Source organism: Barbus barbus (assembly GCF_936440315.1).
Source record: "Barbus barbus genome assembly, chromosome: 29".
NCBI classification, from domain to species: domain Eukaryota; kingdom Metazoa; phylum Chordata; class Actinopteri; order Cypriniformes; family Cyprinidae; genus Barbus; species Barbus barbus.
Genome location: NC_136757.1, coordinates 16,985,155 through 17,010,593, shown reverse-complemented (window position 1 = coordinate 17,010,593; position 25,439 = coordinate 16,985,155). Strand labels below are relative to the sequence as shown.

Below are 25,439 nucleotides of genomic sequence, written 5' to 3'. Positions count from 1 at the left end.
AGCTTTTTTATTGAGAAAATTCACTATGGGTAACACTCATCTGCTGTTTTGGTACAGTAAATCAACTAGGAAATAAGCCTGGCATATTTCAATACCTCTTTATGTATCATATTCTTAATATTTCCCCTTTTTAATGTCTTATCTCATCTGTGGTGTTGTATAAGCAGCTGAATTTCTCTTACAGAACCTTAGTCATTCTCTTTCTTCGTCTGCTACACCCCAAGGCCGCCCATCCCCTCCTCCAGCTGCCTCCGCACCCCCAAGAATGGACACTGACTGCCCGTCTATATATATCCTCAGAAGAGGCCAGCTGTGCCTAAATACTCCCTACCCCTCCAATGTCTGCTTGTCTGGTGTAGGTTTGCAGCAGGGGCCAGGGCCGTGCCTTCTCAGAGAGGGGAAGATGGTGGATGAAGCTTAGGACCATACTAAAGATCTGACCTGGACTTAAGAAGACCAAGGATTTGCTAAACTAGGAATTTCATTTCAGGTTTTGGTTCTTTTTTTGTGGGGAATTGAGAAAATTTTACTTTTGGGAGATTCAAAATGGAGTCGGGCGGTGGTAGTGGGGTTGCAGCTTTGGCCTCGTTCATCATGAATGAAGAAGAACTGAAGAGAAAGCAAAGAGAGAAACTCAAGAAACTACAGGCCACAGGAGGAAACCCTCGACCACCACGATCCCTGTTCTTCTTCACGCTCAAAAACCCTTTCCGGAAGACCTGCATCAACATTGTGGAATGGAAGTATCCTTCAAACTTACATCCATTTTAGTTTCCATTCTTTTGGACTGTAGTTTGATGTTTGTTAAGTTTTGAATCATAATTGAGATGAGCATGTTTTAGAAAGGCATCCATCCCCCAGAGAGCTGGTTTAGCATGCATGCCAGAAAAAGCATGCAACCATAACTCTGACCTCTCTTACTCGACGTCTTATGTTCAACAAAACCAGACTGAGATATTTGCTCCATGATAGATATCTTATTCTGTAAGGTGGAGAAAATAAAAACAGACAGTTGTTTTTCATAATCCCCAGGTTTAGTGTGTTTTAAGGTGCTGAAATCTGTGTCTCAGTTGTGAACTGAAGGTGTTAAGCTTTTGTTATGTGTCAGCCTCACCGCGGTCAATTGGAATCAGTTGGATCAGGTCTTTACATGGAAGATGATAAGGATGAACCGCAGCCTATTTACAGCCAGTTAGCAAATACACTATTAATAAGACTTTAAACTTGTGTTAATTGACCCTATTTACAGTTTTTGTTTTGGTTTCATAGGGTTTAGATATACAACATTTTCAATGTAAATACACGTAAAGATATTTGTAAGAATGCTGTAAGAATCTTTTATAAATATAATTTCCAAATTTCACAACAAGAACAAAAATCAACTGTGTTGCAATTCAGAAAAATTTGGAAACGGCTTCTTAACTTCCTCTTTGAGACCACCCTTGGAGACAAAACTGACATACAGTAAACATTTGCTTTACGAAGTGAAACTTTCAGTTCCTGATTAGTTCATTAGGCAAGACGCTTATACATATAAATGTGAATTGAAGATTTTCAAGTAGAAGTGTTTTAGCTTTTGTACTGAGGTGAATTGGAGATGCAATTTTGAAGCTCTTTTTTTGCATGGGTGTATTTATACAGTTCAATGGTATTCTGGTTGTCTACAGCTGTTGCGTGGGATCACTAGTGGACATGATGCTGAGCTGGCAGGGAAATTCTGATTCCAGCCCCTAGTGGCACAAATTCACAAATAATTACAGTTAGTTGGAGACATGTAGTCATGTTCTCTGAGGTAAAGCTGTCTTTGCTTGATGGTTTTTGTGTCAGTGATTTTAATTTAACTGCTGACCAAATAACTACCCAAAACTCTCTCTTTTATTTAATCACCAAAGCCAGTTTTACATGTATTTGGCACTGGGCGACTGTTAATTTTTGGTTAAATCTGATTTATTCAAGATATCCATCACCAACTTGAATGTGAAAAGTGAATACCTCAATTTTCCAGTGGTTGTTTTTGCCATGTCTACTCTGTTGTTTTCCTGAGCAGACTCCATCAGACCCTTTGAAATCATTATCCTGCTAACTATCTTCGCTAACTGTGTAGCTCTGGCTGTGTTTCTGCCCATGCCTGAAGAGGACACCAACAACACCAACTTAACATTGGTGAGAAGTTCCCATAGGAGAATATACATTTTAAATGAATAATCTCTGATTACAGGTAATTTGAAATACATCAGATAATTTTGAAAATATTTGCTACTGAAGCAAAGAACATTATGGCACAGATGAACTGGGGTAAAGGGGTAGGTATGTCTTAGACACACCTCATGGTGTGTTTCCAGAGAATCTGAGATACTTAAACATGTCCAAGATAAAGTGTTGTTCAGATTTTTGCCTACTCAGGTCTTTGGCCCTTGGGTTATAAGGGGGATGTAGATGTTTTGAAACTGATACATGTGCGTTAACATTCTCGCCCAGTTGGCAGTTGCACAGGACAAATTTGTGATTTGCATAAGCTCTTAAGAGTTCAAGTTAGATAGAATTATGGGTTTATATACCTAGAATGCATTTTAGAACATGTTTTACAAACTAAAAATATACCATGCTAGCAGGTGCTGTTTTGTGTGACGAGTTTTCTATTTAGCCTTTGATTTGAGATGTGCATGTCAAAAAGGTATAAGTGTGGCGTTTATAAATACACTCAAATCTCAGAAGGGGATTTTCATGACGCATCTAATGAGAAATTAACATAGATTCTATTGATATGACTGTTCTGTCCCACATTGAGGGTCCACTTATTGCACAAGGATGAGATCATTTACTCCATGTGGATCATTTACCCCTCTTTTCCTATGTGTAACATTTTTTGTTTCAGCTACTGTATACAAACACTTATAAGTAATGATAAATCCTCTTTACACAAGCTTATTTCATGACTCAAGCTTTGATGGTATGTAGGTCACACACTCTTTCCACTAGCATGTGCACTCATATTATCCTTTCTCAGAACATAGAGTGTTATTACATTTCAGATGGCACAAATCTGAGACCCACTCACTTATTTACTCCCCTGGGGTTACAGTGACATACGCCGGTGGGCCATCCATTCCTTGGATACTAAGTCATAAAACGGGAGCTGAGAATGGATCTCAGTAGACATGGTCAGAATTAGGTTGATATGACCTGTCCATGTAGAATGAGAGTCTGTGTGCTGTGTAAACATACTGATTAGATCCTCACTGCACATTGAGGACAGTTATTTGGTTTGGCAAAATGTTAAGGCTCAGGTTTCAGTGGCACTTTGCACATGTTTTTTAGAACATATCAACCATGCAATGCAGTTGACAGTGTGTTGAAGCTGCCAAAACTTGAAGGACAAGAAAGTTGAAGAAAATGTCTTGTAGGTTATAATTTCTTAATGTTAAAATACTTCTTCCCTACCCTGCTTAATATGCATCAATGTGACTGAATTTAAATAAATATTTTTTTAACACCGAGCTTGTATCTTGCAGTTCTCACAATTGTGGAAAAGAAAACAAGTCCAAATTTGCACCCCTTTAATCCCTCCTATTGTTTGTTTCCTTGCAGGAGAGTCTGGAGTACATCTTCCTGGTCATTTTTACTCTGGAGTGCTTCCTAAAGATAGTAGCATATGGGCTTTTGTTCCATGAAGGAGCCTATTTACGAAATTGTTGGAACATATTAGACTTTGTCATTGTGTTCATGGGGTAAGATGACATTTAGAATGTCCAGAAGTCATAAACAAAGCACAACTGTCCCCTGAAATGATTCCCAAAACTGGCCTGAACTCAGTTCAAACATAGATTTTTTTTTTCTGTTGAGATTTAGGTATTAATAATAAAATAAAAGCTGGCATTTTTAAATGAATTGTTTTACATTTCTTAAATAATAGTCCTTTTAAATTGCCTCTGCAGGCTCTTCACACTTGTTGTGGACACCATCAACACAATAGCAGGAGTTCCCACAGAGAAAGGAGGAGGGTTTGATATGAAGGCTCTTAGAGCATTTCGAGTCTTGCGACCACTGCGGCTCGTATCAGGAGTTCCCAGTAAGACTTTTAAGCACCACAAGTAGGGCAACATAGACCTGTAAAGCTAGACCCTAAATATACTCTTAAGATAATATCATAATTTCTATACTCCTACAATATAGTCAATATCACAGAATGAGGCAGTGCTGAGAGAAAAGTTTAAATGTGTTTATGTACATGCTTTGTTTACTGTCTTTTAAGAATGGTGTGTTAAAAGTGTATTTGTTGTCATCCAGGCCTCCAAGTGGTAATGAGCTCTATTCTAAAGTCCATGTTGCCCCTCTTCCACATTGCATTGCTGGTCTTCTTCATGGTCACCATTTATGCCATTATGGGTTTGGAGCTGTTCAAGTGTAAAATGCACAAGACATGTTACTACCAGGGCACTAGTGAGTGTTTTTATTTGGACTCTGAGATCTTCAAACATATAAAGGGAATCTCATAATTGAAAACAAGTTTTGAATATATAAAAGAAAATAGCTTGTTTTAATGATAGCGAATTGACAAATCAATTCCAGTACTGTTCAACCTCTGTTTCAGATATCATTGCCATCAGGGAGAATGAGAAGCCATCGCCCTGTGCTCAGGCTGGACACGGCCGCCGCTGCACCATCAATGGCACTGAATGTCGGGCAGGTTGGCCTGGTCCCAACTTTGGCATCACCCATTTTGACAACTTTGGCTTTGCCATGCTCACAGTCTTTCAGTGCATCACAACAGAGAGCTGGACAGATGTGCTCTACTGGGTAATTACTTATGGACATGATAATCCTCCTGTTTACTCTCTTATGGAGAGGCCAGAAGACAAACATTAATTTATATTAACAGGCAATAATAAAACCTCTCTATGCTAGAGTTAAAAAAATTACTTATGGGACACTATAAATTTAACAATCAGTATAATACAATTAAATTATGGTGACATTCAAACCAATAGCAAGATAACAAGGCTGATATTAGTTTTACACAACAGTTCAATAGACACATTTTTTTTTTAAATTAATTAATAGTGAGTAACTTACATTTTACATTTTATTTCCAGTTGTTTTGTCTCTTTTTGATCCGACCAACAAAATAATTCCAAATGCAGTCAAAGTAGAATTAACTCGAGACCCTGTTTTTTCTGATCTTCGGCAGTGTGTCTTCCGTTGCACTGCTTTTTAATATTTTTTCTTTATAAACATGCTGGACAACCTTGTGTGACCTTGCATATTTTGCAGCATCTCGCGCATGACATAGCATTCAAGAAACTTAAAGAAATAGCGTTCAAGGCACTCAAGTTATAAGAAGTTAATTTTGTTTTAAACGGCATCTCTAGACCTTATTTCCATCTCCAAACAAATACACAGAAATAGTGTATTTCATAAATAAAGAACTTTTCGCCACCTACTAGTGCAAAGATGTAAACTGCAGAAAGAGAAAAATCCCCACAAATAATGCACAGACTGACCGTTTGTCTAGAACAGGATTTTTGAAACAAATCCAAATTTAATGTTTGTCCAAATTTAATATAGTGATGATTTTATCTTTTAGATTAATGATGCCATGGGGAATGACTGGCCCTGGATCTACTTCCTGACTCTGATACTTGTGGGCTCCTTCTTCATCCTCAACCTTGTCCTTGGAGCACTGAGCGGGTATTAGCTCTAGATATGTTTTTAATAAAAGGTTTTAATACTAACTGCTAAAAGTTTGGTTAACAAGTTTGGAAGTCTTTATTATTATTCCATCCAAATACACTCTGACTGAATGAGTCTACTGAAATGGTTTATGGGAGACAGATCTGTTCAATCAACTGAAATGGCTCACCTTAACTACTTGAGAGACAAAGAAAATCACATGACCAGGAAGCCATTTCAGCAATCTCAGCTACATGGTTAAATTGCCTAACTGAGATGAGTTTTTCCTCTATGCAGGGAGTTTACTAAGGAAAGGGAGAAGTCACGGTCACGAGGAGAGTACCAAAAGCTACGAGAGTGTCAACAAATGGATGAGGATCTGAAAGGTTACATGGAATGGATCACTCTTGCAGAAGTGATGGATGGAGATTCTGAGGGTAATGGTGCTATTACAGTCCTTTTTACATATGTGTTATGTTATTATATCAATCAATCTATCTGACGTCATTAAAAAAAAGCACAGGAACTGCATCTTTAAAGTTTCTCACTACTTTGATTTACTCTCCAGCACTTCTTCTTCTTAGAAAGGACAGTGATTCAGAAACAGACAGTTTCTACCAGATGGCGGGGATCAACAGGGTGATCTATTTCTAGTGAGTGTGCAATCAAGAGTAAAAATATGCATCATGATTTAACCAAAGACTGATTCTTCATTTACTGTGTTATCCGCAGCCGTCTCGCACGCCACTGGAACGTTGTTTTACGGAGGAAGTGTCATGTTTGGGTGAAATCTAAATTCTTCAACTGGTGGGTTCTCCTTGTTGTGTTACTCAACACTCTGGTCATTGCAACGGAGCATCATAACCAGACTGAGGGGTTAACAAATTTTCAAGGTATGTTCCATTAAGCAATACATTACAATACATTAAGGAATACAAGATTCCCAACTCCTATTTAGTATTTAAAAGTTTTTGGGTTGTTGTAAGGTATCTTTAAAATAGAATCATTCAGTAATTCTTTATTATATATTTATTTTGGTGAATGAAGTAATCTTGATGAGTCTTGGTCATGTTTGCAGACACTGCCAATGTAATTCTGCTCGCCTGTTTCACGATTGAGATGGTTATGAAGATGTATGCATTTGGTCCGAGAGCCTACTTCATGTCCATCTTCAACCGATTTGACTGCTTTGTGGTCACGATCGGAATACTGGAGATCATCTTGGTCGTGTCAAACATCATGACCTCACTGGGGATCTCTGTAATGAGATGCATACGACTCCTGCGCTTATTCAAGCTTACTAGGTACATTCATTTATTTATTAAAAATGTCAGAATAATAATAATTATTTATAACCTAATTTCCGAATCTTACTACCTGTCTTAACTCATTTATTTTCCCGAAACAATTCACAAGAGCTGTTAATTTGAAGTAATGAGAAGAGTACCTTCTTAGTACAACTACTATTCTTACTTTCTTCGGCTTTTGCACAGAATCTGGCACTGTGATTTAAAAATATATGACTTATTTATTAAATCAATATTTTAAAATATGTATTTTATTTTACAATAAATGACCTCTCATACATAAAATACATGTTTCTTTCACAAAGACTGTTATTTCCTCTCATTGGTCTTTAGGTATTGGACATCACTTAATAACTTAGTGGCATCCTTACTCAACTCAGTGAAATGCATCGCCTCCCTGCTCCTGCTCCTCTTCCTCTTCATTGTCATCTTCGCCCTTCTGGGTATGCAGGTGTTTGGTGGGAAATTCAACTTCCCTGACAGAGTGATTCAGCGCAGTAACTTTGACAATTTCCCACAGGCCCTCATCAGTGTTTTCCAGGTACTCCAACTGCAGTTTTAGTGAAACTGTGCTCTGATTACAGAAGCTGTTTATGTGAGGTTGGGCTTCGTTTTCAGGTCCTAACTGGAGAGGAGTGGGACTCGATTATGTACAATGGAATCATGGCTCACGGTGGACCTCAATCCCCAGGAATTCTTGTCAGCATTTACTTCGTAATTCTGTATGTCTGTGGAAACTGTATCCTTTTTAACTGTATGACATTATTTCCATGTCCCTGTTATGAATTTGTCAGAACTGATTGGAGATGACAAATGGGAATTCACTGTGTTTAAAAGAATATATCACTGAAGCACTTCATGTAAAATTAACATTTGCCATTGTTTCTGCTGCTAAGTGCAACATATTTCACAACCAGTAATGGTGAATTGTTGTGAAAAGTTTGTTTGGTCTTTTCCTTAGCAAGCTGTTAAATAGTCGTTCTCTTGAATGTGTTCTTGGCCATTGCTGTGGACAATCTAGCCGAGGCTGAGAGTCTGACAGCAGCACAGAAAGAGAAAGCAGAGGAGAAAGCCCGAAGGAAACTCATGAGGTAAAAGAACAATTAATTAATGCTTTTATTTAATCAACAATGCATTAAACTGATCAAACGTCATATTTATTATGTAGCAAATGTTTCTTTTTCAAATAAATACTGTTCTTTTGAACTATTCTTCATAGAGTCCTAAAAAATGTTGCAGTTTCCACAAAAAATAAAATAAGTCACACAATTGTTTTTGACATTGATAATAAGAAGAAATGTTTCTGGAGTGTCAAAATCAGCATATTAGAATGATTTCTGAAGGATCATTGACACTGAAGTCTAGAATAATGGCTGCTGACAATTCAGCTTTGTCATCATAAGCATCATAAGCATAAATTACATTTTACAATTTTAAAATAGAAACAGCTGTTTAATTGTAATCATATTTCACAATATTACTATTTTTACATTATTTTTTAACAAATAAATTCAGCCTTGGTGAGCATAAAAGTTTTTTTTTTTTTACTAACCCCAAACTTTTGAATGTATTTGCATAATTATATATTATTAAACAACAATTTGTCCTATTTATTCAAATAAGAACATTGCCAGAGAAAAGTGAGGAGGAGAAGGCCCTGATGGCTAAGAGACTAATGGAGTCCAGGTCAAAAGCTGAGGGAATGCCCACCACAGCAAAGGTCTGACACGAAAGAGCTCACTGTGCTTATTTTATATAAACCTACTGCAATACTTTATTAGTTGGCTTTCTATCTAGTCTTTTAGGATGATTCACCACATCAGGTCTTTAATCAACCACATTAAATCTGATGCTAGGCTCTTATTGTCTGCTAAATAAACAAATTGTAAATGTCTAAACAAATTTCATGTTTTTGTCTCCAGCTCAAGATAGATGAGTTTGAATCAAATGTTAATGAAGTGAAAGACCCCTTCCCTCCTGCAGACTTTCCAGGTAAGGCTGAAGGACTCTAACACAAGACTTTATATATCATTTGAGGGCTCTGCACTGAGCCACAAAATGCTGGCTCAGACCTCACAGTACATCTCTAAACATGTAATGGATGAAGCTCAAAGATAGCTGATCTATTAAAAGTAAAATGTATTATTAGCTCCAGCCTCCAAGCTCATTTATGGAGCACATTTCAAACCATAGGCCTAGCTATTTTCATTTGAGTTTCGAGCTGTGCAAAATTAGCTTCACAGCATAAACGGCTTCACGATCAATGCTAATCCAAATAAATCTTATTTCACACAAGTAGATCACAAATAAGCATAATGTTTTTGAGTAGACCATGCTGTAATCCTTCTCTCCTCAGGTGATGATGAGGAAGAGGAACCAGAGATCCCAATCAGCCCCAGGCCCAGACCCATGGCTGACCTACAGCTGAAGGAGACAGTGGTGCCCATGCCCGAGGCCAGCTCCTTTTTCATCTTTGGCCCACAGAACAAGTGAGGCTTTATGGCCTGATTTATTATACCATGTAGACCACTAAAACTAAATTTAGAACTAGCCTTTAATTGTGCCTAACAAATGGTCCCAAAAAGTTTACTGATGCTATTTGTCGAAAGATTCCGGAAGCTTTGCCACAGGATCATCAACCACACAACCTTCACCAACATCATCCTCCTCTTCATCCTCCTCAGCAGTATATCCTTGGCTGCTGAAGATCCCATCGACCCCCATTCATTCCGAAACAAGGTACCAAAAACTTTGATTATTGTATTGCGTTAACTGAACTATTAGTTCATAAAAATCTGTTCATAAAAATGTACATTCATTAATTAATTTCACAGGTCTTGGCTTATGCCGACATTGTCTTTACGACTGTCTTCACCATTGAAATTGTGCTGAAGGTAATGTGCTTGTCAACTTGATGTTCCTTTCAGATTTGTGGTTTGGCTGACATTTAATTCAGCACTGACCTGTATATTTTTAGATGACGGTTTATGGAGCGTTCCTGCATACTGGCTCTTTCTGCCGGAACTCCTTCAACATTTTGGATCTCATTGTTGTGGGTGTTTCCCTGTTGTCAATGGGCATGGAGTAAGTTCAATAATATTTGATTTTTTTTCAGTTTTTAGTCTACATTACCAATCATTTTATTGCTTTGACAAGGATATTTTTGTCTTAAGGAATATTCTAACTTCAATATAAATTACAAAGACAGACAAATAAATAAAAAATATCAGTTAACTGTTCTCACACGTGCATTATTCCGCTGATGAACACCAACAGCATTTTTGCACATTTTTCAATATATACGAACAGTGTGTGAACAGCATCGTCCAATTAGCAAACAAATGACTCGTAAGAGCCAGTGAATTAAAAATACATAGCACGACCAATATAGTTCAAACAATTCTCGAATAAATGACTCTTTTGAGCCAGTTCTTTACAGTGAATCAAAACATTTAGCCCGACTAATGTAGTCCAAGTCATTCTTCAATGAATGAGCCTCAAATCCATTCCGCTCGTTAGTGTAGTTCAGCCAATTCCTGAATAAATGACTCTTGTGAGCCAGTTCTTTTCAGTGAATCAAAAACCCACAGTGCAACCAATACAGTTCAAACTATTCTTGATTGAATGGCTATTAGTCAGTTCTTTATAGTGAATCAAAAACATAATGCTCAACATGTGTATTCCCATTTCAGAATGAATGATTGTTTTGAGCTTGTTAAGTGAATCAAAAACATATAGAGCGACCAATGAAATCCTAAACAATTCTCTGACAAATGACTTAGTGATTTAATTCTATGTGGCCAGCATAGTCAAAACGACTGACCAGTGTCTTTTAAATTAATCAAACACATGCAGATTACAACTGACTTCAGATGATAATGTGTAGTGAAAGAAACACATAGTGAGTTTTAGTAGTATTCTCTAAAAATAAATGAATTAATCATACAAGTGAATGTTTTTTTGTAAGTTTTAATTAAAATACAGGGAAGGCGACTAATTGAATTGCATTATTGTATTGCAGATCGAGTACCATCTCAGTGGTGAAGATTCTCAGGGTGTTGAGGGTACTTAGACCTCTAAGGGCCATCAACAGAGCCAAAGGGTTAAAGGTGTGTATGCTTTCAGCATCTTGTGTTTGAGTTTGTCTGTGTATTTAAATATGGATAGCTGCCATATAGGTTTAGGGCCAATCTTCAAAGTATGATGCATATTAGGCACTAAATATAATCAAATTTTCATCTCCAGCATGTGGTCCAGTGTATGTTTGTGGCTATAAAGACCATTGGTAATATCGTCCTGGTCACCATGCTCTTGGACTTCATGTTCGCCTGCATTGGAGTGCAGCTCTTCAAGGTAAGACAGCTACCATATTGTGCTAAAAAACCCTGCGTTTTGAAATGAAGGAAGTGACTGTATGCTAAACATATTACCTTTAATCAGGGCAAATTGTTCTATTGTACGGACCCCCTTCAAAAGACAGCAGAGGAGTGTCAGTGAGTACCTTTTGTCACATTTCTTTAAATGTTGTGCTTTTTCTTCCTCATGTTGCAGCTGATATGTATCTAAAACATCGCTCTTGCATTTGGTTTTTCTTAGGGGAACATTTTTAAAGCATGTGCAAAACTCTCTTCATGACATGGAGGTCCATCAGCGCATGTGGGTCAACAGTGATTTCAACTTTGACAATATCCTGAACGGCATGCTGGCTCTATTCACCATCTCCACATTTGAGGGCTGGCCAGAGTGAGTGTGTGAAAATCTACTACTATTTTCTTCATCTTTTAGCTGCACTCAAATAACGTTGTTTCATCAGTCAAGAACATGTTTCACACAAAACCTTCCTTCACTCATTTTCAACAGGATCTTATATAAGGCTATAGACTCAAATGCAGTCGACACAGGCCCTTTGTTCAATAACCGAGTGGGCATCTCCATATTCTTTATCATCTACATCATCATCATTGCCTTCTTCATGATGAACATCTTTGTGGGCTTTGTCATCATAACTTTCCAAAAACAAGGAGAGCAGGAATATAAGAACTGTGAGCTAGACAAGAACCAGGTAACCAGTGTGATCTTTAATGTTCTTCCCATGGGATGTGTGTGTATAGTGAATGACAAATTTTAAGCAAAATATCTTATTTACAGTATGCTGTACATCTGCATTTCATATACCTGGTTTAACTCCGCTTTTATTGTATATACAGTATTTATCAGGTTTATGATGTTAATGCAACTGGGCTTAATGTGCTGTAATTTTATAATAATCTTCTCTTGCCGTCTCACCCCTCGCCAGCGTCAATGTGTACAGTATGCACTGAAAGCACGGCCCCTCAAATGCTACATCCCGAAGAACCCGCACCAGTACCGTGTGTGGTACTTCGTGACCTCCTGCTACTTTGAGTACCTCATGTTCTTTCTCATCATGCTCAACACACTGTGTCTTGGAATTCAGGTAAGCAGTTAAACAGAAGTTAACATTTATTTACAGCTAATGACATACACTACTGTACTACTGTTGGGGTCAGTGAGATTTATTTAAAGGGATGAATACTTTTAGTTAGCAAGTAGGCATTAAATTGATCAAAAGAGGCAGTTAAGTCATTAATAATGACATTCAAAACTTATTGATATTTATTATTGATTATCAAAATAGCAATCAGTTATTTTAAATTGTAATAATATTTCACAATATTGCAGATTTATTGAATTTTTGATCAAATAAATACAGCTTTGATAATCATTAGAAAACTAAACATAAAAAAATTGAGTGATAGTCAAATTCAGTCGATATTTGGCATTTTTTAAATTATTGGCACTGGGTTATAGGGGTGTTATAGGGTGTCAAATTTATTATTTTCCATTATTTTTGTAAATATTATGTAATTTTACGGATGCATGTAATATTTATCTTCTTTACCTTTAATTCAGCCTTTAAAAAAACGTAACATTTACCACTGTTATCCAGCTAATAAAGTAAAGCTGAATCCCATTCAGTCAGTACGTTAGTCAGAACAATATTCAGTCTATATAATAGTTTATAAAACAATTTCAAAATGGCTGCTATATTAATCTGCTGTCTCTCTTCTCTCTGTGGTACAGCACTGCAACCAGTCGGATCATATAACCAAACTCTCTGACACTCTCAACCTCATCTTCACTGTCCTGTTCACTGGCGAGATGATCGTCAAACTCATTGCATTCAAAGCAAAGGTACTCCTGCTTCCTCGATGTGAAACTGCGTAAGAAGATGCGCTCTGTTTTATGACATTGTTGGTATTTTGTGTGTGTCATGACACAGGGTTACTTTGGAGACCCTTGGAATGTGTTTGATTTCGTCATCGTGATCGGTAGTATTGTTGACGTGGTCCTCAGTGAGGTTGATGTGAGTATGACAATAATTTGAGACTCCACACTTACGTAAAAATATTGTCTGAGTGATTTATGTGTTATGTAAATGTCTCTGCAAAAGCAAAAGCATTTCAAATGGCGACCAACAATGGCTTGTATTTTAAACCCGTATTTAGCGATACATGAAGCACAGACCACAGCAAGCAGTCAGTTTCAGCATTAGTGCACAGGAGGTACCGATTTCTTCAGCTCCAGCTTAGTATTCTTCTCATTCAACCAACTTCTCTCATCAGTGGCCATTGATGGGCTCATTATCATGATTCATTTCACATGTGTTAATGAAGCACCCTCTTTCCATCTCTCACAGCTGCTTAATACACACTGCTCCACATCTCCAAGAGTGATTTGATGCACTTTTTATTGTCTATATAAATAACCACTTGTTTTGGAAGTGTGATTCATAGTTTTGATGTTCTGTTGATGTTTGTCTCTGATTCGCAAGATGCATTGCCGTTTCTCTCATGTCATCTCTTATCCATCATCCTGACTTCTCATCTCTCTGTTCTCAGGCTGCGCTGGAGACCAGTGGAGGACTGTGGTGTCTACATGGTTGTACTGTAAATATCATTCTGCGCTGCATGGGACAGACACTGCTCACATTACCTCACACTAAACGAAGAACAAGGAGATCTGCCATTAATAATCTTGACTTATTGGCTCAGTCAGCAGATTCTCATTGACGAAAAATGAAAAAGCTTAAAAAAAAAGACTAAATGTTTTGCTTTGTCACACTGTGCTTGATTAAAAGCGTTTGAATTCAGTCCTTATTCTTTATATAACTGATGTTGGTAAAGTCTCTGTTTTGACTATTTATCTTTTTAGAAGCTTAAATAGCCACAAATACGCATTATACCACATTATGGTGTTGCTGTAAATTTTACATTTACATTTACATTTACATTTATGCATTTAGCAGACGCTTTTATCCAAAGCGACTTACATTGCATTCAAGTTACAGTTTTTAAATTTTATCAGCTTTTTACTTAAATGTATACTTATATTATATTGTATTATATTGCATAACTGATGGAAACGACTGAAAAGAGTCTATTCTTTTTTCAGGAAGTGAATCCAATGCAGGCAATAGCTGTAAGTACATTATCCTGGTTTGTTTTCTTTTTAAACTCTTAAAAAATGTCAAGTTTAATATTTATATTTGGAACTAAACATTTGTCTCATAATTTTACTCATCCATAGGAAGCAGAAAATGTCAGAGTTTCCATCACGTTCTTCCGGCTGTTCCGTGTGCTGCGTCTCATTAAACTGCTCAATCGCTCAGAGGGGATCAGGAACCTTCTGTGGACCTTTATTAAGTCCTTCCAGGTCAGACAAGACAAAAGAAAATTAAATAATCAATAATAGCTAGCTAGTTAATATAATAATCATAAGAATGTATTTATTTATTATTTTATTTTATTATGTTTTAATGAAAAGTGTTAGCTTTAACTGAATGTATCTTATGGTATATGATGTTGTGTTTCCTGCTTCAGGCACTGCCTCATGTGGCTCTTCTCATTGTCATGCTCTTCTTCATCTATGCTGTCATAGGGATGCAGGTGAGCTTCACTTATCTGCTTTCCTTCAGTTGTTTAAATTTCTTGTAGTTTCTCTCAATCGTCTTATATAGTTTTTCTCCAATTTCTTTCTCCCTCTGTTTATAGATGTTCGGTAAAATTGCTCTGGTCGATGGTACAGTGATTAACCGCAACAATAACTTCCAAACTTTCCCTCAAGCTGTACTGTTATTATTCCGGTGAGTCAACAATGTACTGAGAGAAATTATTTTTTGCTTGTTTGTTCTCTAATAAAAGTCATTCTTTGCTAACTTGAGAGCCTAAACAGTGCACTGAACTATTCAGGTAACTGATGAATGTGTGGGTTCACAGTGTTACCACTGGAGAGCAGTGGCCTAAAGTCATGCTGGCCTCTATGTATGGGAAGCTCTGTGACGCCAAATCAGACTACGGCCCGGGAGAGGAGTATACCTGTGGCTCCAGCATCGCTGTCTTCTACTTCATCAGCTTTTACATGCTGTGTGCATTTTTGGTAAGCAGATATGAGGCTCCTGTAGTTTATACATGGTAAACTTGGAAATCAGCTCAGAATGCAGTAGCCTATCCAACATTGCCGTTTGTTTTAGAAACAAAATCATTCTCTTCCTGTAGATTATCAATTTATTTGTGGCTGTCATTATGGACAATTTTGATTACCTCACTCGCGATTGGTCAATCCTCGGCCCGCATCACCTGGATGAGTTCAAGAAGATCTGGGCAGAGTATGACCCTGAAGCAACGTGAGTTAAAGCACACAAAACTGCAATTCCAATGTCATGTTATCCTGTAGATTTGTGCTTTGTGCTTGTTAATTTTATGAATTTCCCAAAAACTTAATAAAGTACACTGTCTCAAAGGGGACGAATCAAACATCTGGATGTAGTTACTCTCCTGCGGAGGATTCAACCACCGTTGGGTTTTGGTAAATTTTGTCCCCACCGCTCAGCGTGTAAGGTAAGACAATTGGCAATTTTTTTTAGTTTTTTTGCTTAATCTGTTTTTTGAACTTTTATAATAATAAAAGGATAAAGATTCGAAACACCCCCCCCCCCCCCTCACACACACACACACACACACACACACTACCCCAACCCGAGTTATACAAACAAAAAAAGTACATAATTATATTAACAATACATAATTATTGAGTGTATGTCAAATTATGCACAAAATAAACTTTGAATCAGTTTAGAAGCAATAAATAAATACATAAATAAAAATAATCGCCCATGTACATTGTACACATTTACATCAGCAAAAATAACATTACAAATATAGATTACAGTATGTACATACATTGCGCATACTTGTACTCAACGCACTTTGGATCAAAATCAAGCTACAAACATAAGGACATCCTAATGATTAGATTGACCTATTGGGCCTCACTTTTGTACTAATTTTAAGTGGATTAGACTATGTCGTGCACAAATAGAAGAGGTATGGACACGGGACAAGATCTGGCTCCAGATCTCATCTTCAAATGTGAGGTAAAGATCCGACTCCCACTGTGCTTAATACTGTAAGTGAGAGAGAGGGGGTAGAAATAGAGGAGATCAGCCTGTATAAAGTAGACAATACACCCTTTTTATCTAAGGGTACTTCAAGAATTTGATCTAGATGGGATTTTGGTGGAAGATTCGGAAAGTTAGGAAATGAGTTATTAACAAAGTTCTAAAAACTCAAAAAAAGTTCTCAAGTATCTAAAAACATGAACACTAGAAAGGGTGAATTTTTGTGCTAACTGAGAAAAGCTAGGGAAAATGTTATCAATGTAGATATCAACTTTTTCTTTGGTTCTGTTTAAAGTAATCTAATGTTCAGAAGTTTGGGGTTGGGAATTTTTTTTAAATATATTTTTTGGCTCATCAAACAACTCAATATATTTTAAAATGTAATTTATTCCTGATGGCAAAGCTGAATTTTCAGCAGCCATTACTCCAGTCTTCAGTGTCAGCCATTACTCAATAGCAATGTAAACAATACAATTAAAATTTAGAATTTAAAAAATTGTAAAAATGTAATGACCCCAAACTTTTGATCAGTAGTGTATTTCAGTGAGTATTTCAAATCTGTATTTGTGAACTTCCACCTCAGCGGCTGATTTCCATGAACATGCCGCTGAACAGCGACGGCACAGTGACCTTCAACGCCACACTCTTTGCACTGGTCAGAACAGCTTTGAAAATCAAAACAGAAGGTGTGTAATTGAGATTAAATTTAATAAGCAGTTTATTCCGTGGCTTAGTATTTAATTTACATTTTTCTGTTAGGAAACTTTGAGCAGGCCAATGAAGAACTGAGAGCCATCATTAAGTCCATCTGGAAGAGGACCAGTATGAAGCTACTGGACCAGGTCATTCCACCCATTGGAGGTGAGATAGCTGTGATAATAATCATTTATGTTTAATTTACATGTTTTTAAATACAATCCATGTCTGACTGTGATGTCATTTTATTGGCTGTAGAGGATGAAGTCACTGTTGGAAAGTTCTACGCAACCTTCCTGATTCAGGAACACTTCCGCAAGTTCATGAAGCGGCAGGAGGAATACTACGGTTACAGGCCTACCAAGAAGAACTCTGATGAGATTAAGGTGCACTTTATGATAAATACTTGTAGTAAACATCATAAAAAGGATGCTTTTCAAGCAAAATCCTAACAAGACTTCCATCTGACTTTGCAGGCAGGTCTGCGCAGCATAGAGGAGGAAGCAGCACCTGAGCTGCACAGGGCCATCTCAGGTGACCTGATCGCTGAGGATGAGATGGAGCGTGCCTTGGAGGCAGGAGAGGAGGGCATCTACAGGGTCTGCACTGAAGCATCTTCTTAAGGAAATAGACACAAGTAGATAAAGTCATCCATTTAGACTTATAGTCTCTGTGTCTCTATCCATGCAGCGGTCAGGAGGTCTGTTTGGACTACACACAGACCCCTTCTCCTCTGAGCCCAGCAGTCCCCTTTCCACACAGATGACCAGCCAGAGGCCCCTGCAGTTTGTGGAGACTCGTCTGGAGGATATAGAGTCACCTCCAGACTCTGTCTTCCTCCCAAACACTGAGTTCTTTCCTGATAACATGCCAGCAACAACCAACACCAATAACAATGCCAACTTTGTTGAAGAGTGAGTGGATACCTATAATAAAAACTGCACTTAATATGTATCTGTAAAGGTCACAATGCTCATTTGATGCTGTTTTTAGTCTGTCATCCAGGTTTACGGTTGAAAGCGAGTCATTGTCAGCTGCTGCAACTAGAAACTATTCATTCGAGGACATAAGTAAGTGAAAACATATATAATATATATTTAAATAATTTTTTTTTATTAGAAAAATTCTACTATTAGGACCCATAAGATTTTTTTTTTTTGTGATTATTGTTTTCATATCAATTAAGCATTTTATAAAATTTTATACTCAACTCATTACTGTAAAACAGTCATTTGTTTTACAGTATTACATTGATTTTATTACATACACTTTTTTATTTTTTTTATTAAATGTTATTCATTTTAAATTAATTTTTTTAAAGCACTACAACAAATGCCACCATATACATTACTGTTCAAAAGTTTGGTGCCAAACTTTATAATTAATATTTTTATTCAGCAAGGATGCAATAAATTGATCAAAAGTGACAGTAAAGACATTTTAATGTTACAAAATATTTTTGTTTCAGATAAATGCTGTTCTTTTGAACTTTGTATTTATCAAAGAATCCTGAAAAGCATGTTTTTACTTTAGCAAAAATATTAATAAGCGCGCAACTGTTTTCCACATTGATAATAATAAGAAATGTTTCTTGAGCACATAATCAGCATATCAGAATGAGACACTGAAGTGAAGACTGAAGTAATGACTGCTGAAAATTCAGCTTTGTCAACACAAGAATAAATTACATTTTAAAATATATTAAAATAGAAACGATACAATATTCACAATATTACAGTTTTAACAATATTTTTGATCAAATAAATGCAGTCTCTGTAAGCATAAAAAGACTTCTTTAAAAAATCTGTAATAATCTATCAAGCCATTTATAATAATTATACCATGAAGAAATTCAGTTCATATGACAGTAATCTAAACACTTTATTGTATAATGACATTATTTTCTGTGCAACCAATAGGAGACTCCAGTTCGTATGTGGGCGGGGCCTCAAGTGTTGATGACAGACGGCTGTCAGATTTCACCGTGAGGACCGATATCACACAGGTGTGGACAGGTGTCACATATCCTGAGCTAAACACAGTACGGTGACTACTTAATATTCCTCTCTGACTCCTCCATGTGTGTCTGACTCTCTCAGTTCCCCTGTAACCCCTCATACGGGCCATCAAAGAACCAGACAGCAGCACCAGAAGCACCAGCTCCAGCCACCGACAAACTCATTCAGCAGGTAAAATACACCAGGCCACATCTCATGTACTTAACATTCATTCCATACCTTCTCAGGAAAGACTATTACACCATATTGTCCATGAATCCTCAGGCACTGAGAGACGGTGGTCTAGACTCCTTGGCTGAGGATCCACAGTTTGTATCTGTGACTAGGAAGGAGCTTGCAGAAGCCATTAATATTGGCGTGGAGGATATGGAGGGCATGGCTCAGGGTATTGTAAATGGGCAGAGCGGCAAGATAACAAAACGTAAACGGCGTCCCATCCCAGTTCCACCCGGCACCAAGTCAACCAAACCCAAGGAAAACACTAGTGCAGTGTAGAAACATACTGAGAGACATACAGCAAATTCATGAGATGTCATCAGCCTGAATCTTCTGCCATTGTCCAAAATCACTTACTTCAGTTTATGAACAGGTAGTGGTCTGGTTGTTTGGAAGTGTTCTTTTTTCTAAGAGAAATAACGTATAAAAAGGGCGCCTGCCTGAACATGTTACTGCTATTTTACTGAGGTCTGGTGATTTTTATTTCTGATGGCTGTTCTGATTTAGGACTTGTTTTTTGGTAACTGAATTTACCAGACATCCTCAATAAAATTGTTCACACTCTGTTCTGTGAACATTTACAGTTGAGTGAGTTACATAATACGGACAAATGCCTGAAAACCTTGTAATCTGCGGACACAGAGCCACAAAGGCAAGTCTTTTCTTTGGTTTGTCTACCACATGTACCTGTGGTTTAAACTTTTTTTGTATTGAGTTATAAATTAATTGTTACACTGAATGGAGGGATTATTATCCTGACATTTTGGTTACAGGAAAATCTTTAGCAGTTTTTAAAGGTGAATTTTAGAAAAAACATACGATATACATAAAACTTCCTGGTCCTAAAAAGAAATGAGATTTTTCATCTTTTTCCATTTCATTTATCTAATTTAAATGGAAAGTGTTTGCATGCTCGTGACTGACAGAACAAGTACAATATGCAAAGAACATCCTTTGTGATTTTGCATTTACTCACTTAGCAAATGCTTTTATCCAGAGTGACTTACAAATGAGGCAAGAAGGGCTTATAATATCCGATGAAAGCTTAATGAAATGTTTTTATCTGCAAATTGAAATACGTATTCATGTTTCACATGAGCCTTTACAGTCTTCAAAAGAATCTTCCTCAGTGCTCATAATGGGATTGAAAATGAAATGTCAGTCGTTGGCTAGTATATGGAGAAAACTGGAATATGTAAAGGATTAAGGATTGTTTTCTTTTTATTTATTATTATTATTTCCTTTAACGGCTTGTATATTTGTCGAATAGTACAGTTGAGATGGATATAGGACAGTGGGAATGGGATCAGTATGTAACGCAGGCCGGATTTGAACTGGGTCCCTGTTTTGTTTTTTTGTGCACTCCCACAGGCACTGACACCTTTTTTCTTAGAAAAGGGATTTTTAGTGGGCTAGAGAAGTTTTCAAGGGACATTTGATGTAGACATTTAAATGTGAAGCATGCACATCAAAAATACAATGCAGATACTTGATTAAAATAACACTGAAAAAAACTGTTGCATTAGAAAAGTTTTTCAGTGAGCAACAATGTTCCAGTTTTTTAAATCTTCTCAATGTAGCAGCTGAAGTCCTCAAATTAAATCATTTTGCTCACTGACTACTGTAACGTTGCACCTTTTTAAAGTATAGCTGAATTTAAAAGAATGTGTTGACCGATGCCACAGATTGACGTCTTAAAGCTGTATTTTCTCTTGTATAAGGTCTGGTCTGTCATTTCTGTTCAGCACGTTTTTATATTTCATTGCAAAGGACAAAATTTTGATGGATTTGCATTTAGATACACACATTTTCACTTTCCACCTCAGCCTGTGTGTTTTGCAAATGAACATATGTTAAAACTAATTTAATAAACATGAGATGTTCACATTCTTCCTTGGGATGTGGGAAAAGGCTGTCTAGCCATTTAGATTCATATTGTGTTATAGAAATAATCTGGAAAATAGGCAAATCATTTGATGAAATCATTTAATATTAACACTTACAAAATAATCACTGTTTTTCAAATAAGAGCACAGTAATAATTGCATTTGAATTTTACTGAATACTAGCTTTAATATAACTGCCCCGTCACTATTGAGCTTAACATCTGTATTAACTTCGCCTGTGAGCACATACAAATGAAGTGCAACTGCAAATAGCACAAAGCAAAGGCTAGTATTTAAATATTATTATTAATATCATGTTTGCTGTAGACAGATGGTGTGATGAGCGGTCTACGGCCAGTGCAGCTGTACTACACTGTAGAGAGGGAAACTTGAGAGCAGCTCTAGGTACTATTAATACTGCAACGCGTTACAGCTCAAGCCTCTTATGGCGTGAAACTAAATCCATAAAGCAGAGTGAGACAGTGTATGAACTGACGTCAGAAGTGTAAAAGCTTTACAGTGGATAAATTAAGACTCATTTTCACAATAATTGATCCCACTAGGCTTCAGTAACAGAAGACGTGCAATTACACAAAATGTAATTACAATGAATTTATTTATACAGGATTTTTACTGACATCAACTAAAGTCACACGGTGTGATGTAATCAAACAACTTAAGCACGCTTAAAGAAAATACAAAAAGCTGAGGGTCAGTGGGCTGATGGTTCCCACGCTGAAGGATAATGTCTTCAACGCTCTGATGGAATAAACAGCGCATTTCCAGCAGTCCATTTCAATGAAGCACTTCCCCTCAAATGAAGTAATGAGGTTTCTTTACATTTATGCCATATTCTGCCATGGCTGGTGTCAGATCTTCCATTGTCAGCGTGTACTTCTTGTCCTGGGAGGTGTAATGAGAACAGTGTGAATGAGAGATTTTTACAACACATTTTTAACTTCTACAAATGATGGCCTGCAGATTAAACATTCATTATGTAGAATTATTGTAGAATATGTTGCTGTACTTATTAAAATTTGCAAACACAAACCTTGGTCTTGTTTCGGGAGCTTCCGGAGGCTGTGCCCTTCATTTTGCAGTGCTGTAGTGCGTCATTTGCAATATCTGAGATGAACTTCTGAGACGCCAATGATATGAGACGGATTCTGACAACACAGAATAAAGACGTCAAGGAAGATTCATGATGAGCATTTTTCAAACTCTAATGAGTGAATGATAAAGTTTTAACACTAGATATTTTTACTAAGAAATTTTGTGTTTTAATATTGGTCAAATGCAGCGGTTCTTAATACTGGTCACAAGGACCAGGATTAAGAACCACTGACCTAATGTATTACCAACAATGCAATACACTTCATGACACATGAATGTGTTATTTACGCCCATTCACAGGACAATACATATCAAGTTTTAAAAATCATTCTAGTTCTGTATAATACATTTTTTCCAACTGATGAATGGTGAAACATTTAAAGCCAATCAGACTTTAAGGAGCTCGAACATTTAAAGTGCCAGACAACAAAACTGCAGGGCACACTTAGGGTGTATTGACACCTGTCTTGTTTGGTTCGATTGAATCAAACTCAAGTTCGTTTCCCCCTTTGGTGCAGGTGGCACCTTTTGGGCAGGTGTGAATACAGCAATCGCACTCGGGTGCGGACCAAACAACTGTACCGAGACCCAACTGAAGTTGTGGTTTCGGTCCGCTTCCAAAGAAACTCTGGTACAGTTGAATGGATGAACCAATGAATGTATCATCTTAAACACACGTGTGGTTTTGTTTACAGTTTCTGGTTCACTTGCAAAAAGGGCCGTGTGAAAGCGAACCGCACAAAAAAATAAATAAAAATCAACACTGTATTTGGTCCGGACCAAAGCAAGTGAACTAGCGGACTTTCCTGGTGTGAATACACCCTTATAGAGTGGTGGCTAAATTTATTAGAACACTAGTATTTTCACCATCTACAAAATGGTTTTAAGTCAGTTATTTCTATTTTTTCTGTAGTGTGTCAGTAGGAAATATCAGTTTACATTTCCAAACTTTCATTTTGCCATTAATTGTAATAATCCAGTGAGATTTTTACAAGCCAGTGCTCCACACAGAGATCTGATCTCCTCATCATCCAGTCTGTCTGGAATGACATGAAGAAACAGAACAAACTGAGAGAGACTAAATCCAGAAGAACTGTGGCAACGTCTCCAAGATGCTTCAAGAGACCTACCAGCAAAGGTACCTGAAAAACTACTCGCAAGTGCACCCAGGGCAAAAGCTGCTTTAAACACAAACTTGGTCACACCAAATGTTGATTTAATTTAGTTAATAGAAATGAATTGATAAAGAAAATCTATAAATGCCATTATTTTTGACAGCATCCTCATTTTACAGCATTTTTACGCAAGTGCCTAAAACCTTTAACTACTGTAGCTTCTTCTGGATTTAGTCTCAGTTTGTTTGTGACTGCATGATGATGAGATCATATCTCTGTGTGGAGCACTTGACCGCTGTAATAACTGTTAAATATATATTATTGTAATATTTTTTTTTTTTAAATTATTTAGTTTGAATAATTTTCTTATGTGTTTTTGTCATTTTCTTTACTATTTTAAGCTTTAGTTTTATTTCAGTTTTACATTTAGTAATTTCAGTACTTTATATTTCAGTTAGTTGCCAAAGCAAAATTTCTCATGTTTTAGTTTCTTAAACTTTAATGTTTAATCTAATATTTATATTTAACCTTTTCAATTAAAATGATTTTCAATAGTTTTAGTTATAGTTTAGTTAACACTGATAATAAACGTTATCATCCATTGATGTGGATGTTAATGTTCTTGGTGTAAACCGACCTTTAAACTAGATTTAAAAAGTTACTTTTATCACAAAAATGTTTGCTTAAAGACCCTAAAATGTTTTTAGCAGCACCACTACATAACAGCTTTCTGAAAGAACATTGTTCCAACTCACATTCTTGGATCTGATGCTTCAAAACCAGCTCGGTTGAGGTAGTATCCTGTGACTGCATCTGGGATCTGAAAAACAGAGACAGTTTGTTAACAGTGCTACTCCTAAAGATACAATCAAGAATATACTGTAGTACTGCAATCATATGTGGACTGACTGTAGGAGTGTAATCCTCCAGCTGCATCAGGAAATCAGCCAGCGGTGTGGTTGAGAGAAGGGGCTTCACGTCTCCATTAGCGATGCCTGTGGGCACATACACCCCGTTGGACACGGTGGAGTCGGATGATGGGGTTGCCATGGCTGCCGAGGTGGGAACTGTGAGGAGCGAAAAGTACGACAGACCTTCAGAACTACACTAATAACAAAGATTACAAATACACTAACTTTACTCTCCATCTTTATACAGTCCAACACTTAAGAAGCTAAAGGCTAAAAGGCAACACGCTGTTCAAACTGTCAAAAAAGACACCCACCATTGCCGCTGCCGACCGCAGGGATGCTGCTGGGGTTTGTGGAGGCGCTGTTTGGGACGCAGTTGCTGCTGGATGCGGCTGCTGCTCCAGTCTGTCCGGTTTGCGGAGGATCCACGTTCATTTTGTGTTGCTTACTTTGAATATTCCAGTAAACTGTGGATACTAAACAAAATCTACGCAATTTAAACTAGGGAAAAGTTAAGTCGATACTCATTTATGAACAACAGCGAGGCCGGCGATCATTCGCTGTGAAGAGAAAAATATTTACGCTTGAGAAGTGTCACGTGACTAACACTTCCGCGCGCAACCACGACAGTCCGGAGGAACTGCGCCTCACGTCAGAATTCTGAACATTCGTTCCGGGCTCGATTGCGCTTCCGTGAACATTTAGCCAAGCGTGTTTTGTTTTACAAAATATTAAGCGCAAATCTTGTAATATAGGTTTTGTGTTCAAGTAAAATTTTGTAATTTAGATTAATTGAGAAAAACATTTCATGCGGCGACAGAATCAGATGAGGGACGAGGGCTTGTAAACAGCTCCATCTAGTGATACTATTTTGAGTTGGTCAGTTCACATCATAACGTTTAAGGTCATTTAAAATAATAATAATTTCTAAAACGGGGTGTTTTAGTCGTGTGCACTTTCGAATTCAAGGTCACATCTTCTCTTTTATAACAGCCCCAGATCTTCAAACATAAGACTAACAGCATATAT

At 37.1% G+C, this 25,439-nt stretch overlaps 2 protein-coding genes across 2 annotated transcripts; one reads left to right on the top strand and one right to left on the bottom strand.

Moving 5' to 3' along the window:
- Positions 1–546: 546 nt before the first annotated feature.
- On the top strand, positions 547–21,362 carry LOC306849181 (dihydropyridine-sensitive L-type skeletal muscle calcium channel subunit alpha-1-like; the record flags this gene model as incomplete). The annotated part of the gene is made up of 45 exons (XM_079384038.1): positions 547–743; positions 2,058–2,163; positions 3,589–3,728; positions 3,936–4,069; positions 4,288–4,440; positions 4,592–4,797; positions 5,585–5,688; positions 5,968–6,107; positions 6,239–6,323; positions 6,403–6,563; positions 6,749–6,974; positions 7,311–7,518; positions 7,596–7,716; positions 7,954–8,068; positions 8,601–8,697; positions 8,900–8,969; positions 9,334–9,466; positions 9,587–9,716; positions 9,812–9,871; positions 9,955–10,061; positions 10,999–11,086; positions 11,223–11,330; positions 11,418–11,470; positions 11,574–11,720; positions 11,838–12,039; positions 12,274–12,432; positions 13,080–13,190; positions 13,279–13,362; positions 13,898–13,945; positions 14,451–14,477; positions 14,586–14,711; positions 14,879–14,944; positions 15,050–15,141; positions 15,275–15,434; positions 15,554–15,681; positions 15,799–15,895; positions 17,039–17,141; positions 17,215–17,316; positions 17,410–17,537; positions 17,628–17,750; positions 17,842–18,065; positions 18,145–18,221; positions 19,071–19,156; positions 19,251–19,340; positions 19,434–21,362. The coding sequence occupies 45 exons, from the start codon at positions 547–549 to the stop codon at positions 19,662–19,664; spliced, it is 5,553 nt and encodes a 1,850-aa protein (XP_079240164.1). The 3' UTR covers positions 19,665–21,362.
- Positions 21,361–25,035, bottom strand: LOC306849183 (transcription initiation factor TFIID subunit 10-like). The gene is made up of 5 exons (XM_079384040.1): positions 24,725–25,035; positions 24,409–24,566; positions 24,255–24,319; positions 22,323–22,437; positions 21,361–22,174 (listed from the first exon to the last, which is right to left on the bottom strand). The coding sequence occupies exons 1-5, from the start codon at positions 24,843–24,845 to the stop codon at positions 22,085–22,087; spliced, it is 549 nt and encodes a 182-aa protein (XP_079240166.1). The 5' UTR covers positions 24,846–25,035; the 3' UTR covers positions 21,361–22,084.
- Between the last annotated feature and the right edge of the window lie 404 nt (positions 25,036–25,439).

What these genes read in the sequence shown, in the direction of transcription:
- LOC306849183 (XM_079384040.1), bottom strand. Translation starts at nt 24,845, where the DNA reads ATGAACGTGGATCCTCCGCAAACCGGACAGACTGGAGCAGCAGCCGCA. An exon ending in TGCGGTCGGCAGCGGCAATG is followed by an intron (nt 24,567 to 24,724) that starts GTGGGTGTCTTT and finishes CGCTCCTCACAG; the next exon opens with TTCCCACCTCGGCAGCCATG. An exon ending in TGGAGGATTACACTCCTACA is followed by an intron (nt 24,320 to 24,408) that starts GTCAGTCCACAT and finishes TCTGTTTTTCAG; the next exon opens with ATCCCAGATGCAGTCACAGG.